Source organism: Cebus imitator, unplaced genomic scaffold (assembly GCF_001604975.1).
Source record: "Cebus imitator isolate Cc_AM_T3 unplaced genomic scaffold, Cebus_imitator-1.0 Scaffold145, whole genome shotgun sequence".
NCBI classification, from domain to species: domain Eukaryota; kingdom Metazoa; phylum Chordata; class Mammalia; order Primates; family Cebidae; genus Cebus; species Cebus imitator.
The window spans coordinates 3,604,653-3,617,924 of record NW_016107460.1 but is presented as its reverse complement, the minus strand read 5'-3'; the positions used below and the strand labels follow the sequence as shown (position 1 = coordinate 3,617,924).

At 56.6% G+C, this 13,272-nt stretch overlaps 2 protein-coding genes across 13 annotated transcripts in view; both read left to right on the top strand.

Annotated features, from left to right (window-relative positions):
- The window catches only part of CCNL2 (cyclin L2), an 11,993-nt gene extending 5,111 nt beyond the window's left edge, over positions 1–6,882 (top strand). For 2 of the 12 annotated variants that reach the window (XM_017542578.2, XM_017542579.2), the window contains exons 5-11: positions 1,288–1,352; positions 3,804–3,903; positions 4,099–4,203; positions 4,285–4,426; positions 5,311–5,422; positions 5,506–5,598; positions 5,798–6,882. In XM_017542578.2, coding sequence (XP_017398067.1) covers positions 1,288–1,352; positions 3,804–3,903; positions 4,099–4,203; positions 4,285–4,426; positions 5,311–5,422; positions 5,506–5,598; positions 5,798–6,152 — 972 coding nt within the window. In that variant the 3' untranslated portion in view covers positions 6,153–6,882. Of the gene's footprint in view, positions 1–1,287; positions 1,353–1,931; positions 3,904–4,098; positions 4,204–4,284; positions 4,427–5,310; positions 5,423–5,505; positions 5,599–5,797 lie in introns of those variants that run through there. The other 10 variants (XM_017542581.2, XM_017542580.2, XM_037743486.1 and 7 more) reach the window with 10 other exon arrangements.
- A 4,329-nt stretch (positions 6,883–11,211) lies between these two features.
- On the top strand, positions 11,212–12,674 carry AURKAIP1 (aurora kinase A interacting protein 1). The gene is given in 6 exon segments (XM_017542583.2): positions 11,212–11,258; positions 11,625–11,707; positions 11,957–12,073; positions 12,076–12,240; positions 12,243–12,400; positions 12,498–12,674. Coding segments are annotated over 5 exon segments (594 nt in total). The 5' UTR covers positions 11,212–11,258; positions 11,625–11,655; the 3' UTR covers positions 12,600–12,674.
- Positions 12,675–13,272: the final 598 nt, after the last annotated feature.

Below are 13,272 nucleotides of genomic sequence, written 5' to 3'. Positions count from 1 at the left end.
TTTTTTTTGTGAGACGGAGTCTCACTCTGTTACCTTGTTGGAGTGCAGTGGTGCAATCTCGGCTCACTGCAACCTCTGCCTCCCAGGTTCAAGTGATTGTCCTGCCTTAGCCTCCCAAGCAGCTAGGATTACAAGCATGCGCCACCATGCCTGGCTGATTTTTGTATCTTTAGTAGAGACAGGGTTTCACCATGTTGACTAGGCTGATCTTGAACTCCTGACTTTCCGATCTGCCCGCCTTGGCTTCCCAAAGTGCTGGGATCACAGGCGTGAGCCACTTGCGCCCAGCCACATCAGCTAATTTTCTAAAGATGCTTTAGTGACAGCCTGACTTCCTCTTACGGAGGAATTAGAGGATTCTGGCCCCTGTAGTCTGAAATGACTGGAAGCCTTTTGCGGCATGTACTGACTGAGGGCCATGGCCGCTACACTGTCTGTTACTTCCAGCATTGTGGGTGCCTTCCTTGTTACACGGAAACAAAGCCCTTGTTTTACCCAAAAGATTGTTTCTGTTTTGGTTTCATCTCCTTTTCATTGGTGGGTTTCCTCATTTGCTTGTTCAACTTTCTCCCGTTTGTTCAAATCATCCGTAAATTGCTCACCACAGATTGAAATCCTTTTTTTTTTAATTGAGACAGAGTTTTGCTCTTGTTGCCCAAGCTGGAATGCATGCAGTTATGCGATCTCAGCTCACTGTAACCTCCACCTCCCAGGTTCAATCGATTCTCCTGCCTCAGCCTCCCGAGTAGCTGGGATTACAAGCATGCACCACCACACCTGGCTATTTTTATATTTTTAGTAGAGATGGGGTTTCTGCATGTTTGTCAGGCTGGTCTCGAACTCCCAACCTCAGGTGATTTACCCGCCTTGGCCTCCCAAAGTGCTGGGATTACAGGCATGAGCCACCATGCCCAGCCTTGAGTGCTTTTCCCTGTTTGCTGAAAGTATGTTCATACTGTGTTTTGGCAAGTTGGTAACTGGGGTCCAGAGCCGTGTAGGATAGGCCAGCCTCCCTGGTGGAAAGTACTGAAGACGAGAATGAAACCAGCCCGTGAAGAAGGAGGCCTCTGCCGTGGGTTGTGCGTGCATGCATCCTGCCTGGCTGCCAACGCAGACAGCAGGTGCATCCGCAAAACTCCCTCCCATGGAGCTGTCTGCCAGACATGTGGCCCAGAGCCACTCCTGGGATCTAGCATGAGGCTCTTGTTTGCTGCATGGACACCCACGAGATCTGAATTCTGGGCTTTTAAGGTTCTTGCTAATAACTACCTGACCCGTATCTTCCAGATAATCGTTATGTACCTTCAGGTGTTAGAGTGTGAGCGTAACCAACACCTGGTCCAGACCTCATGGTGAGTTGAGCTTCCTTGTTTTATGAGACCAGCAAGGGCAGTGCAGGAATGTGTTGACTTGAGGCACTTGGGCAGTGGGTAGGCCGCCCAGTGACTTGGTTGTGGGCTGGAGTTGTCTGAGTGCCCAGTGCTCCTGCTGTGTAAATTCCAATCAGACTCCCAAAATGGGCACTGGCAGTAACGGTAGGTGGCCCGTCCCTTCCCTGCAGCCCTGCGCTTTCAGTGCCCCCACCCTGAGGAGAGCAGTCAGTGGGTGTCCTCAGGGAGCTGTTGACGTGGCACAGTGGGGCCATTTCCCAGGGACGTGGAGTTGAATGTAGACTTAGTGTCTGTGTCTCCCTGAAATCACATCTCATGGGAGAGAGGGGCAGAGAAGGCTCTGGGACTGATGTTAACAATGCATGTGCCAGAAAGGAAGCCCAAAGTGGCAATTTAGTATTCGGGGTTTTTTGGTGAATTTTTTCCCATGGAGTTAAGTCTGTAAGGGTCATATTTTTGCTGACTGAATTGTCTGGTGCTATGACATGTTTAATAGAGAACCTATTTTGACTTTTCTTTTCTGTACTCTTTCAATCAAAGGGTAGCCTCTGAGGGTAAGTGACTAAGACTTCTCCTCTGCTGTCCAAGCGCTTTGGTGCAGGGACAGCGGCGTCTTCAGCCAATCCAGTGCAGGCTCTCCACCGAAGGCTGGCCCTAGACTGGTGGTACGCGCACATAGCATAGCCATGGCCGACTGCTGCTTGTGGTTCTCTGACGATTGTGCTTCTTGTTAATCCTCTGTCGTGCTTTGGTAATTGTATTGATTAGAGTTGGTAACTGTCTTGACTTGAATTTTGTCCCTTTAAAACTGCTGTACCTGTATGATAAAGATGCAGTACCTTTCTCTTAAAAAAAAAAATGGCGTGGAAAGCTGTCAGAATTGAAGTGACAAATTGGCTGGGGGGAACCCGCCTGTCCGTGGGAGAAGTCTCGAGTTGCTCTTTCAGCAGCTTTGTGTGACGCATTCTAGTAAAGGTGTGCATCTTTAAATTATTCCATGGATACTTTTAAAAAATATTGTAACACTTCAAATAATAGTAATAAGTTTATATGTCCTGAAGATTGCATTTGTTTTTAAGACTTAAAAGTTAATGGATTAATATTATTACCACTTGAATACTGAAAATTGTTTATTAGAAACCAAAAGGTTACTGATTGTTGATCTGTGTTTGAGCTGCTCACTGCTCCGTTGCTTCAGGGGGTGTGGCTGCAAGGCTGTCACACAGATTCCCTCTTGATGCCTGGAGCTGCTTCCAGAGCCACGTGCCTCTAGGCACCTGTAGAACTTACCCATTTAGAAGTCTCTGAATGAGTCTGTGTTACCTTCTCCAAGGTTTATGTAGGACAGAGATGGGGGGAGGGTAATCCTTCAGATCCCTGCATGACTCGTCTCATCTGTGGGTGCAGCCCAACTCCAAGGCTCACCGTTACTGGGGTACGTGAGGAGCAGTGAATATAAGACCAGATCACCTGTCCTCATGGGATCAACCCTTTTTGTTATTGCAGTATTCTTAAAGCTAGCATAAGGTCTGGTTTTAGACTGTTAAGCCTTAGATGTATCTAAAGGAAAATGCTAAAAAAGTCAGTTTTTAAATGCTTTAAAAAGATGTGAATTTTTGTATTTTTATAGCTTCTAAATATGATGAAATTTAAAGAATGTACTGTGATGAAACGTTCAGTATTGTGTTGCTTCTGATTTTATGAATGTTCATTTTAAGACTCCTTGTTGAAATGGGACAGTTGGCAGCGGCTCTGGTGAGCCCAAGAAGAGGCCTGCCCTTGGGTGCTGAGCCTCCCTCTGCACGACGCTCCCGTGCGTCCAGCTTACACCCAGGGGGCTTTTCCCTCTTCCAAGCGGACTCCTTCAAGCAAGCTGCAGCTCGGTCACCAGAGAAGGGCCCTGCCGCCGGCGGCCTCGAGGAAGAGGAGGGAGAGGACGGCAGGAGGACGCCCTGTGTCCCAGCAGCCGCCGGCTCTGTGCCCAGCCAGTTCATTGAGTTTGCATGTTTCTCTGCACTATGGATTTTGAGCATTTAGATTTCTTTAATCAAAAGCGTTTTAGTGACTACAGTAGACGTTCTCTTTTGGAGGCATCATGCTTTGCATGAGAGCAGGCCAAAGCTGAGGGGAAAAGTCAAGTTAAAGTCGGTTCTCTTCCATAGCAACACACGTTGTCTGACATTCAGCCAGCTTTTTTTTTTTCTGATTATTTCTGTGCCTTCCTGTCCTGTATTTAGAAAAAGCTAGAAGATTTCTCCATTAACTCTCGAGATTCACTGGACTGTCCAGCCCTGAGTCCTAGCAGTAGACTCCTTAGAACAGTAGTGAATTTGTCTAGACTTATCTAGATAACGCAGGTGGATGTCCTGGGTTCCCGGGTGGGGCATTGCAGTTCTTGCGTTTGGTTTCCAGGAATTACATGAACGACAGCCTTCGCACAGACGTATTCGTGCGCTTCCAGCCTGAGAGCATCGCCTGTGCCTGCATTTATCTTGCTGCCCGGACGCTGGAGGTCAGTGGGTTGCTGCTATGGAGAGATTCTAGTCTGATTTTTTTCTCCAGCCTCCAGTAAACTTTACCGTATTGTTCTTCAAATTACACTAATCTGGGCCAAAGCGTTTTGGCGACCAGTGGCTGTTTTTATCTCCCTGAGTTGCTGGCGGTGCAGTGGAGGAAGGTGTCACAATGATGGTGTTTGTGTCCACAGATCCCTTTGCCCAATCGTCCTCATTGGTTTCTTTTGTTTGGAGCAACTGAAGAAGAAATTAAGGAAATCTGCTTAAAGATTTTGCAGCTTTATGCTCGGAAAAAGGTTCTTCTGCATTTTTTCTTGTATGTGTTTGTGTTTGGCCAGAAGAACCTGGTTCTGAATGGCATCCTCTGGCTTTTGTAGGTTGATCTCACACACCTGGAAGGTGAGGTGGAGAAGAGGAAGCACGCCATCGAGGAGGCGAAGGCACAAGCCCGGGGCCTGCTGCCCGGGGGTACTCAGGTTCCCGACGGCACCGCGGGCTTCTCACCGGCCCCCAAGCTGGGTGAGTCTGTTAGGTGGTAGGAATCAGCTCCCCACAAGGCCCAGAGGCCAGTGATCCTCCTTCTAGACTGTCTTTTTGAGACAGGGTCTCTGTCACTCAGGCTGGAGTGCAGTGGTGTGATCATAGCTCACTGCAGCTTCCACCTTCTGGATTCAAGAGATCCTCCGCCTCAGCCTTCTGCACAGCTGGGACTGCAGGCACACGCTACCACGCTCGACCCATGTGTTATCTTTTTCATTGAGACTGGGTCTCGCTGTGTTGTCTGTGCTGGTCTTGAATTTCCTGGCCTCAAACGACTGTCCTGCCTCAGCGTCTCAGAGTGCTGGGAGTATGGGCACCTGGCCTATCTGTGATTAACAGGGAGTCTGGACAGGCTGTCTGAAACGCTTTTGTTTACCTGCTGCCCAGTAGCTTGTCATCTAGGGAAGGTGTTACGGTGCGGGGCCGTAGATGGTGTGATGATGTATGTCATCACACCTAGAGTGTAGTGTCACGCAGAGGGCCTGTCTGCATTGCTTCTGTGTTGTTTTTTTTTTTTTTGAGATGAAGTTTTGGTTCTTGTTGCCCAGGCTGGAGTGCAATGGTGCAAACTAACTCTGCCTCCCGGGTTCAAGCGATTCTTCTCCCTCAGCCTCCTGAGTAGCTTGGATTACAGGCCTGTGCCATCATGTCTGGCTAATTTTTTATTTTTCGTAGAGACGGGCTTTCTCCATGTTGATCAGGCTGATCTTGAACTCCCGACCTCAGGTGATCGGCCCCTAAAGTGCTGGGATTACAGGCGTGAGCACCACGCCCGGCCGAGGGGCCTTACGTGCTCTACCAACTTGTTTCTTATTGGGAGAGCTTTTTTGTGGTTGGCTTTTAACCTCTTGTTCTGATTCTAGCGGAATCCCCCACAGAAGGTAAGGGGAGCAAGCCTTCCCCACTCTCTGTGAAGAACAGCAAGAAGAGGGCGGAGGGCACCAGGAAGGCCAAGGCAGGCAGCCCCGTGAACGGGTAAGATGCAGAGCTGCCCGGGTGGCTGTCGGGATAGGCTGGAGAGACTGGTGGTCTGTAACCAGCCCCTGTCCTGTTCACAGCTTGCCCAAGGGGCGCGAGAGTCGAAGTCGGAGCCAGAGCTGTGAGCAGAGCTACTCCAGGTCCCCATCCAGATCGGCGTCACCTAAGAGGAGGTGTGTGCCTCGGGGCATAACGGGGAGGCCCACACTGGGTTGGGGTGGGGCCATCCCTCTGGCAATCATTCTCACCCTGTGGTGGCTTCTTGCTTCTCTAAACCCGGAGGTTGTGTGTCTGTGTCTGAGATCCTCTGGGTGCATCAGGGCTGGCCAGGCCAGGTGGTCACACGTGTGGTGGTGCTGTCCTCCTTCCCAGGAAAAGTGACAGCGGCTCCACGTCTGGTGGGTCCAAGTCGCAGAGCCGCTCCCGGAGCCGGAGTGACTCCCCACCAAGACAGGCCCCCCGCAGCGCCCCCTACAAAAGCTCTGAGATTCGGGGCTCCCGGAAGTCCAAGGACTGCAAGTATCCCCCCCAGAAGCCACACAAGTCTCGGAGCCGGAGCTCGTCCTGTTCTCGAAGCAGGTCACGGGAGCGGGTGGGTAATCCGGGGAAATACAAGAAGAAAAGTCATTACTACAGAGACCAGCGACGGGAGCGTTCCAGGTCGTACGAACGCACCGGCCGTCGCTACGAGCGGGACCACCCTGGGCACAGCAGGCATCGGAGGTGAGGCGGGGTTGCAGAGACTGGTGGGCACAGGCCCTTCCCGGGGAGGTACCTGATGGCTGCCCTGTGACCCCTGGGTGCGCTCCCTTAGCGCAAGTGGCCCTGTGATGGGGTTCTTTTTGGAAATGTATTTTGACTGGACCTTGGTGGATTTGGAAATGGAATTGGGGGGCCAGTGACGTGCACTTCATTCATGCCGGTCTGAGGGGCGGCACACATCTGGGCTGTGCAGGGCCCCACGGCGGTGGCAGCGGCGGCTCTGAGGGCGGCTGGATGAAAACGGGAACGCACACGCTCTGGTTGCGTGGCCTGGTGCTATTGGCAGCCCCCTCTCCACTCCCCGACCGACACTCAATTACGGGAAGCCAAGAAAGATGATTTTTAGAACCTTTGCCTATATTAGGTTGTACTTATGTACATATTTTGCAGTGTTTCACAAGAGAAAATGGCCTTAACTGCCCCTTATTCTCTTTCCATGTTGTAAATAAACGTGTTTAATACAAGTTAAAGCTATATATGAAAACTCAGAACTTTAATCCTGTCAGCTTAAAACTTGTATAGGGAATCCTGACTTTTAAAATGTGACGGTATTTGGATCTGTGTTGAAAGTCATATATTTTTATCTGTGCAGTGCTGAGTGCAGGCCACCAGCTCCTAATAGAGGTTCCCTATGAGTGCATTGGACATGGTAAATAAACACATCTCTCTCCACTCAGGATATCTGGAGCGTTACAGACTTCGTAGGTGGTCGTCATATGCGCTTGTGAAAGTGTCTGGGCGTGCACCAGGCCAGCGTCTGGCTCGGGGTTCTGGCTCCCCGCTCATCTGACTCCGTTTGCCTGCCCTTCTGCTGAAGGCTTGTGAGGTCCTGAGCCCCCTGCCCTTGAGGACACAGGCTCCTTCCTGCAGGGCCGTCGGAGGGAAGTTTTGGAAACAACAGAAGGATTCTGGCGTGCTCTCGGTGCTGCGGGGGGACTGGGTTGTAACCCATGATGTCTGTGTGTGGGCGTGAGAGGCAGCCGGGCGCAGGGCGCTTGGAGGGTCGCACATGCAAATCCCAGAGTACTGGGATTATAGGCGGGAGCCACCCGTCTGGCATACAGCAGTCCTTTTGTTGAACTGGAGCTGGTTCTCGTGAGGCAGGGACAGTGCAGAGGCAGTGGTCCCAGAACTGCAGGCAACTGTATGTGCAGGTTTACTTACATTCACACTAAGGGATGAGTCACCAGGACTTTGCAGGGAGGGGTGGTAACGCCCGGCTTTTGTTTCGAAAGGGGTGGTAATAACCTCCCCGTTGTTGCCACAGCATTTGTAAACTGTCCAGGCACTGGTGGGGTGGCTTATACCCATGAGCGACGCGGGCCGCCAGGGATCCCTTCCTGGCCATCTGCCGCCTCCTCCGGCTTCTTCACTCCATCCTGTCTGGAGGCCGTCCTGCAGGTCTCCTGCCTCCCTGCCAAAGCCAGCAGATGGGACCAGGGATCCCGCTCTTCCCCAGCTGGAGACCGGCTGGCCTAGGACAGAGCGCGTGGCGGCTGCCTCCAGCATGGCGTGCATCTCTTGCACTCACCGCTGCAGAGACGGCCAAAGCACTGACCCCATGCAGAGCCCCCTTGGGACCTGGTTGTCACAGGCCACCCCTCTGTCTAGGGTGAGGGGTCGTTCCTGGAGAGTTGACACCAATCATGGTCCTGACCTTTTACGAGATGAGGGCCTGGCGGGGGGTGCTGGACGGGAAGGGCAGGCAACAGGGTAGCCTACCCTGTGACCCCATGCAGCCTGCATCTCCGCTGTCTGGAGGAAGCAGATGGGAGGGAGCTTGGGGCTCAGGCTAGGGGGACATGGCGGAGGGTTGTGAACTTAGGGACATGCCACTGGGCACGGTAGTGCCCCCAGGGACACTGCTCAGCATGCTGAGCAAGCACAGGACGATCCCCAAGCGTCAGCCGTGCCGAGGTGGAGAAATGTGACACGCCCCGGGGCACAGCCAGGGCCCAGTGTCCCCAGAGCCTCCAGTCCCACGTCTCTGGCAGTGCCCAGCTTCCACACAGGGCACCACTGCTGCCTGAGGCAGGTCCTCCCTCAGGCTTTCCAGAGCCAAGTCTGGAGCTAAACTAGATAGGGGCGCTAAAGTGAGTGTCTGCCCCAGGTCCTTCGAACGTCCACACTAGCCATGAGGCCCCACAGATTCATCTCTGCTTAAGGACACAGCAAGAGGCCATGGCGCCAGCTCCTGGCATGTGTGCCCTGGAGCTCTGGCAGCTGAAGCCCGGTTCAGCACCCTTCGGCCTCCAATCCCAGGTGGCTCAGTTCCCGGCCTGGATCCAGAAGCAACGATCTGAGGGTAGGGGTCCTTGCCCACTATGCCTGGGGCTGCAGCAAGGCCAGGGCCAGGGTCACTTCAGCCCCGGGAGGACCTGCAGGAGGAACCCACGTGGAGAGGCGTCTGGTGTGGTAGGTGGGCACCTCCCTGGCAGTCCTCAAGGTCACCCTTGGCACTTGGGGTGGCTGCAGGTCTTGCCACAAATCTTGTCTTCCCAAGGGAGACAGGCAGTGGGTGGCCTGCCCAGCACCCGTTAAGCCACTGTCCCCGCCCGCTTCAGATTTGCCCCCAGGCACTGGGCCTGCACTGTGACCACGAGCTCTGGCAGGACGGAAGGAAGGCGGAGCATGTACCCGTGTGGTCCCGCAGACACCCCCTCTCCAACCTCCGCTCCACCTCCTCAGGCCCGACCCCGGGGGCTACTTTCATCCCACCAGCACTTGCAGAGCTTCACCGGCAGTTGCGTGAATGTGGGGATGGCACAGGCACGGCTGGGGCCCAGCACGGGTGCACCCCGAGTTCCGCACGGGGTAGAGCACCCACACAGAGCAGCTCCTGTGTTGTGGAGTTGTTGGGCTGGCTTTGCTGGCAGTGGCCTTGCTGGAGTGTCACGGTCCAGGGCCCCCAACCCTGAAAGGACACACCTGGTGGAGAGGCTGCCACCTCATCAGCAAGGGGTTTGAGCCCTGCCCCAGGACAGCTCACCGCAGCGCCCTTCCTGGGGTGGGGCATCCTGAGCCAGTCCCTGCTCCTGGTCCCTTACCCTTCGGTGCAGGTGCCTGGCTCCTGGGAAACCCTGTGCCTGCTACACTGGTGAGCATTTAACTAGCACCCCAAAATAAGGTAGGCCCTAGATTTCAATTTTTGTAAATACTTCCTTCATGGCCTATTTACTTTTTTTTTTGAGACTGAGTCTCCGTTGCCCAGGCTGGAGTGCAGTGGCATGATCTCGGCTCCCTTCACTTCCACCTCCCGGGTTCAGGTGATGCTCATGCCTCAACCTCCCATGTAGCTGGGATTACAGACGTGTCCCAGCACACCTAGCCAATTTTTGTATTTTTAGTAGAGATGGGATTTCACCACATTGGCCAGGCTGGTCTCGAACTCACGACCTCAGGTGATCTGCCCGCCTCGGCCTCCCAAAGTGCTGGGATTACAGGCGTGAGCCAGTGTGCCTGGCCCAGCCAATTGAGACAGTCTCTGTCGCCCAGACGGGAGTGCGGTGGTGTGGTTTCGGCTCGCTGCAGCCTCGATCTTCTGGGCTCAAGCGATCCTGCCACCTCAGCCTCCCAAGTAGCCTCAGCTACTCCCCATCACCCCTGGCTAATTTCTTTTTTTGCAGAGAGGGGCCTCACGTTACAGGCTAGTCTTCAAGTCCTGGGCTCAGGTGATTGATCTCCCACCTCAACCTCCCAAGTAGCTGGGACTACAGGTGCACACCACCACACCCAGCTAATTTTTGTATTTTTAGTAGAGACGGAGTTTCACCATGTTGGCCAGGATGATCTGGATGTCTTGACCTTGATCCGCCCGCCTTGGCCTCCCAAAGTGCTGGGATTACAGGGATGAGCCACTGTGCTCAGCCCCAACAATGAATTTTTAGGAGTGGGTCTAAAATTAGGGTAGACATTGCTGGTCTGTGTCGGTCTAATAACATCAAGGCAGGATCTTTCTGAGCCGTTGGCAGGGGTTTTGTACTGAAACGGGTACTCCTGTTTGAGCTTTTTTTTTTTGAGAGGAGTTTTGCTCTTGTTGTCCAGGCTGGAGTGCAATGGTGTGATCTCAGGTCACCGCAACCCTCATTTCCCAAGTTCAAGCGATTCTCCTACCTCAGCCTCTCGAATAGCTGAGATTACAGGCATGTGCCACCATGCCCGGCTAATTTTGTATTTTTAGTAGAGACGGGGTTTCTCCAGGTTGGTCAGGCTGGTTTCGAACCCCCGACTGCAGGTGATCTGCCCGCCTTGGCCTCAAAGTGCTGGGATGACAGGAGTGAGCCTCCGCTCCTGGCCAAGTCTGATTTTTCTTTTCAAAATCACACTACAGGGTCGGGCGCAGTGGCTCACACCTGTAATCCTAGCATTTTTGGGAGGCTGAGGCGGGAGGATACTTGAGGTCAGGAGTTCGAGACCAGCCTGTTTAACATGGTGAAATCCCGTCTCTACTAAAACTGCAAAAACTAGGCCGGTGGTCAACACGCCCAGCGGGGCAGACAACGGAGTCGCCGTCACCCATCTGCCACCCTCACCTCGCGCCAGGCAGCTCCCCAGCCCCAGGAATGAGGAGTCGGGGAGACCCGGTAGCACATGTTCAGCACTTGTTCGGGGTCCTTCGCCTCCAGCCACTTCCGTCTTCCGGGTAATTCCACCTCCGTAGCCCTGAGCCTGCACTTCCGTCGGCTCTGGCTGGTCCGGAAACGATTCTGAACCCGAGGGCACATCTAGGGCCCGCACACCCCCCCCCTTGGGATTATGGGAAATGTAGTTTTTATTTTTTTGGTTTTTTTTTTTTTTTTGGCCTCCGTAAGGGACCAGTCGGAGCTGAGGAGCCGGGGTCAGACCGTGACTCCCTAAAACGGAAACCGTCGCCTTTCGGGCCCGGCGGGGCCTGCGACGACGCAGAATCCGGGGCCGCGCTGCGCTGCGCGTAGGAACCGCCAGGCAGCCGCTGCCGATCCGAGCGGGCTCGGGGACGGACCGGAAGTGCCTGAGGGGCGGCCGTGGAACGGTCAGCGGGGACGCTGCGGCGGGCGGACCCGGGGTTCTGCCGAGAGGGTCCCGGCGTCGGGCAGCGCGATCCGGGGCGAACTTCCGGTGCGTCCGCGGGCGAACTTCCGGCGCGTCCGCGGGCGAACTTCCGGCGCGTCCGCGGGCGAACTTCCGGCGCGTCCGCGGGCGAACTTCCGGCGCGTCCGCGGGCGAACTTCCGGTGCGTCCGCGCGCGACGCCGCTTGCGTCGGGGGCTTGGGAGCCTCGGGGGCTTGGGAGCCTCGGGCGCGAGCTGCGTTTGAAGCCGAGTCTCCCTCGCGGGCTGCGGTGGCGGAGGGAGGAGGGGTGCGGCGGGACGGACGCCCCGGCCCCGGCCCCGGCCCCGGCCTGCCCGCGGCTGCTCGGAAGCGCCGCCGCGGGAGCTGAGCGGGCACCTGTGTTCCAGCCCCGCCGGGCCCCGGGCCGCCGCGCAGACCATGCTCCTGGTGCGCCTGACCTCCCCGCTGTTCAGGGCCGTTCCCTGGGCCGGTAAGAAGCGCCGCGGGCCGGCGGGGAGGGACACGCCTGGGCCGGAGTGCGGGTCTCGGCAGCCCCGAGGGCGGGCCCGTGGCCGCGCACGAACTCTCCTCCCTCTGAACTTCCGAGCTCACGGAGGGAACCTGGGGGCGCAGCCGGGAGGCGGGCGCGGGGGATGCTCGCGGGGCGAACGCGCTGCTCGCCCGCCCGCAGGGCCGGCGCGGAGCCGCGGGCGGTGACTGGCCGTCTGGTTCCCCGCAGGCCGCCGCGGGCTCTGGCCCAGCTCCGGAGCGCCGCGCGGCCCGGCCTGCGGGCGCCTGTGCAGCACGCAGCCAGCCGGCCCGGGCGGGGCGGCCTCCCTCCCCCGCAGGGGGCCCCGCCGGAGCTGGAGGAGACGCTGGTCCCCAGGAAGATGTCCATCAGCCCGCTGGAGAGCTGGCTTACGGCCCGCTGCCTCCTGCCCGGACTGGATGCCGGGACCCCGGGGACTGTGGCTCCACCCCAATCCCACGAGTGTCAGCCCTGCCGTACGGGGGAAAGGGCTGAGCAGGGGACGAGGGGGTCGGGGGTGCGCCTCCGATGCGGGGCAAAAACGTGCTGAAGATCCGCCGGCGGAAGATGAACCGCCATAAGTACCGGAAGCTGGTGAAGAGGACGCGGTTCCTGCGGCGGAAGATCCGGGAAGGACGCCTGAAACGGAAGCAGGTGAGCGGCCCCTCCGCGGCCCTGCGAGGAGCAAGGTGCTGGGAACGCGCGGCTTTGCCGCGAATGACTCGGTGGTCCCTCCCTCTGCCCCCGGCAGCTCAAGTTCGAGAGAGACCTGAGGCGCATCTGGCTGAAGGCGGGGCTGAAGGAAGCCCCCGAAGGCTGGCAGACCCCCAAGAGCTACCAGCGGGGCAGATGAGCCTGGCACCGCCCTCCCGCCCGCTGCTGCTGTGATCCGTGGGAATAAATGCTCGGAGTACTCAGCCGTCCCCGCGGGTCTAGAGCCGCTTTTGCCTGGTGTGGCGACTCAGGATGCAGGCTGGTGCCAGTCCCTGGTGTTGTAGGGGCCCTGGGCACCAGGGTGGCAGGTTGTTCATCCGTCTTTCTAGCTGGTCCTCAGCCACCCTCCCGAGGGTGCTGGGCCTGTGGGAGCGAATGGGTGCTGTGTGCAGCCCAGGCTGGGTGCTGTGGAATCACTGTGAACGGAGCCCCTCCCTGAGCGCCGCATTCCCTGGGGGAGGTTGACCAAATGAAGACCCAGATGGCGGAAGTGCAGGAGGACAAGACTGCGGTCAAGGGAGTGCCCAGAATGCACGGGGGCCACTCAGGCGTGTTTCATGAGTGGAGGGCCGGGAGGGGCTTCAGCGGGAAGTCGGGGAAGGTCCTGGTGCTGTTGGCGGTGGTGGATGGTACCCGCCACACTCCGTGGATGTGGCCTCCGGTGGCCCTCTGAGCCGTCTGGCCGTCAGGGCCAGGCTGTTGGCCCGGCAGCCAGCCTTTCCAGGCATGTGTGCCACCTCCTGGGGCTCTGAGTGGAGGAGGGGGCTAAGCAGGAAGAGATGGCCCAGATGGGGTTCAGGGTGAGGGGTGGG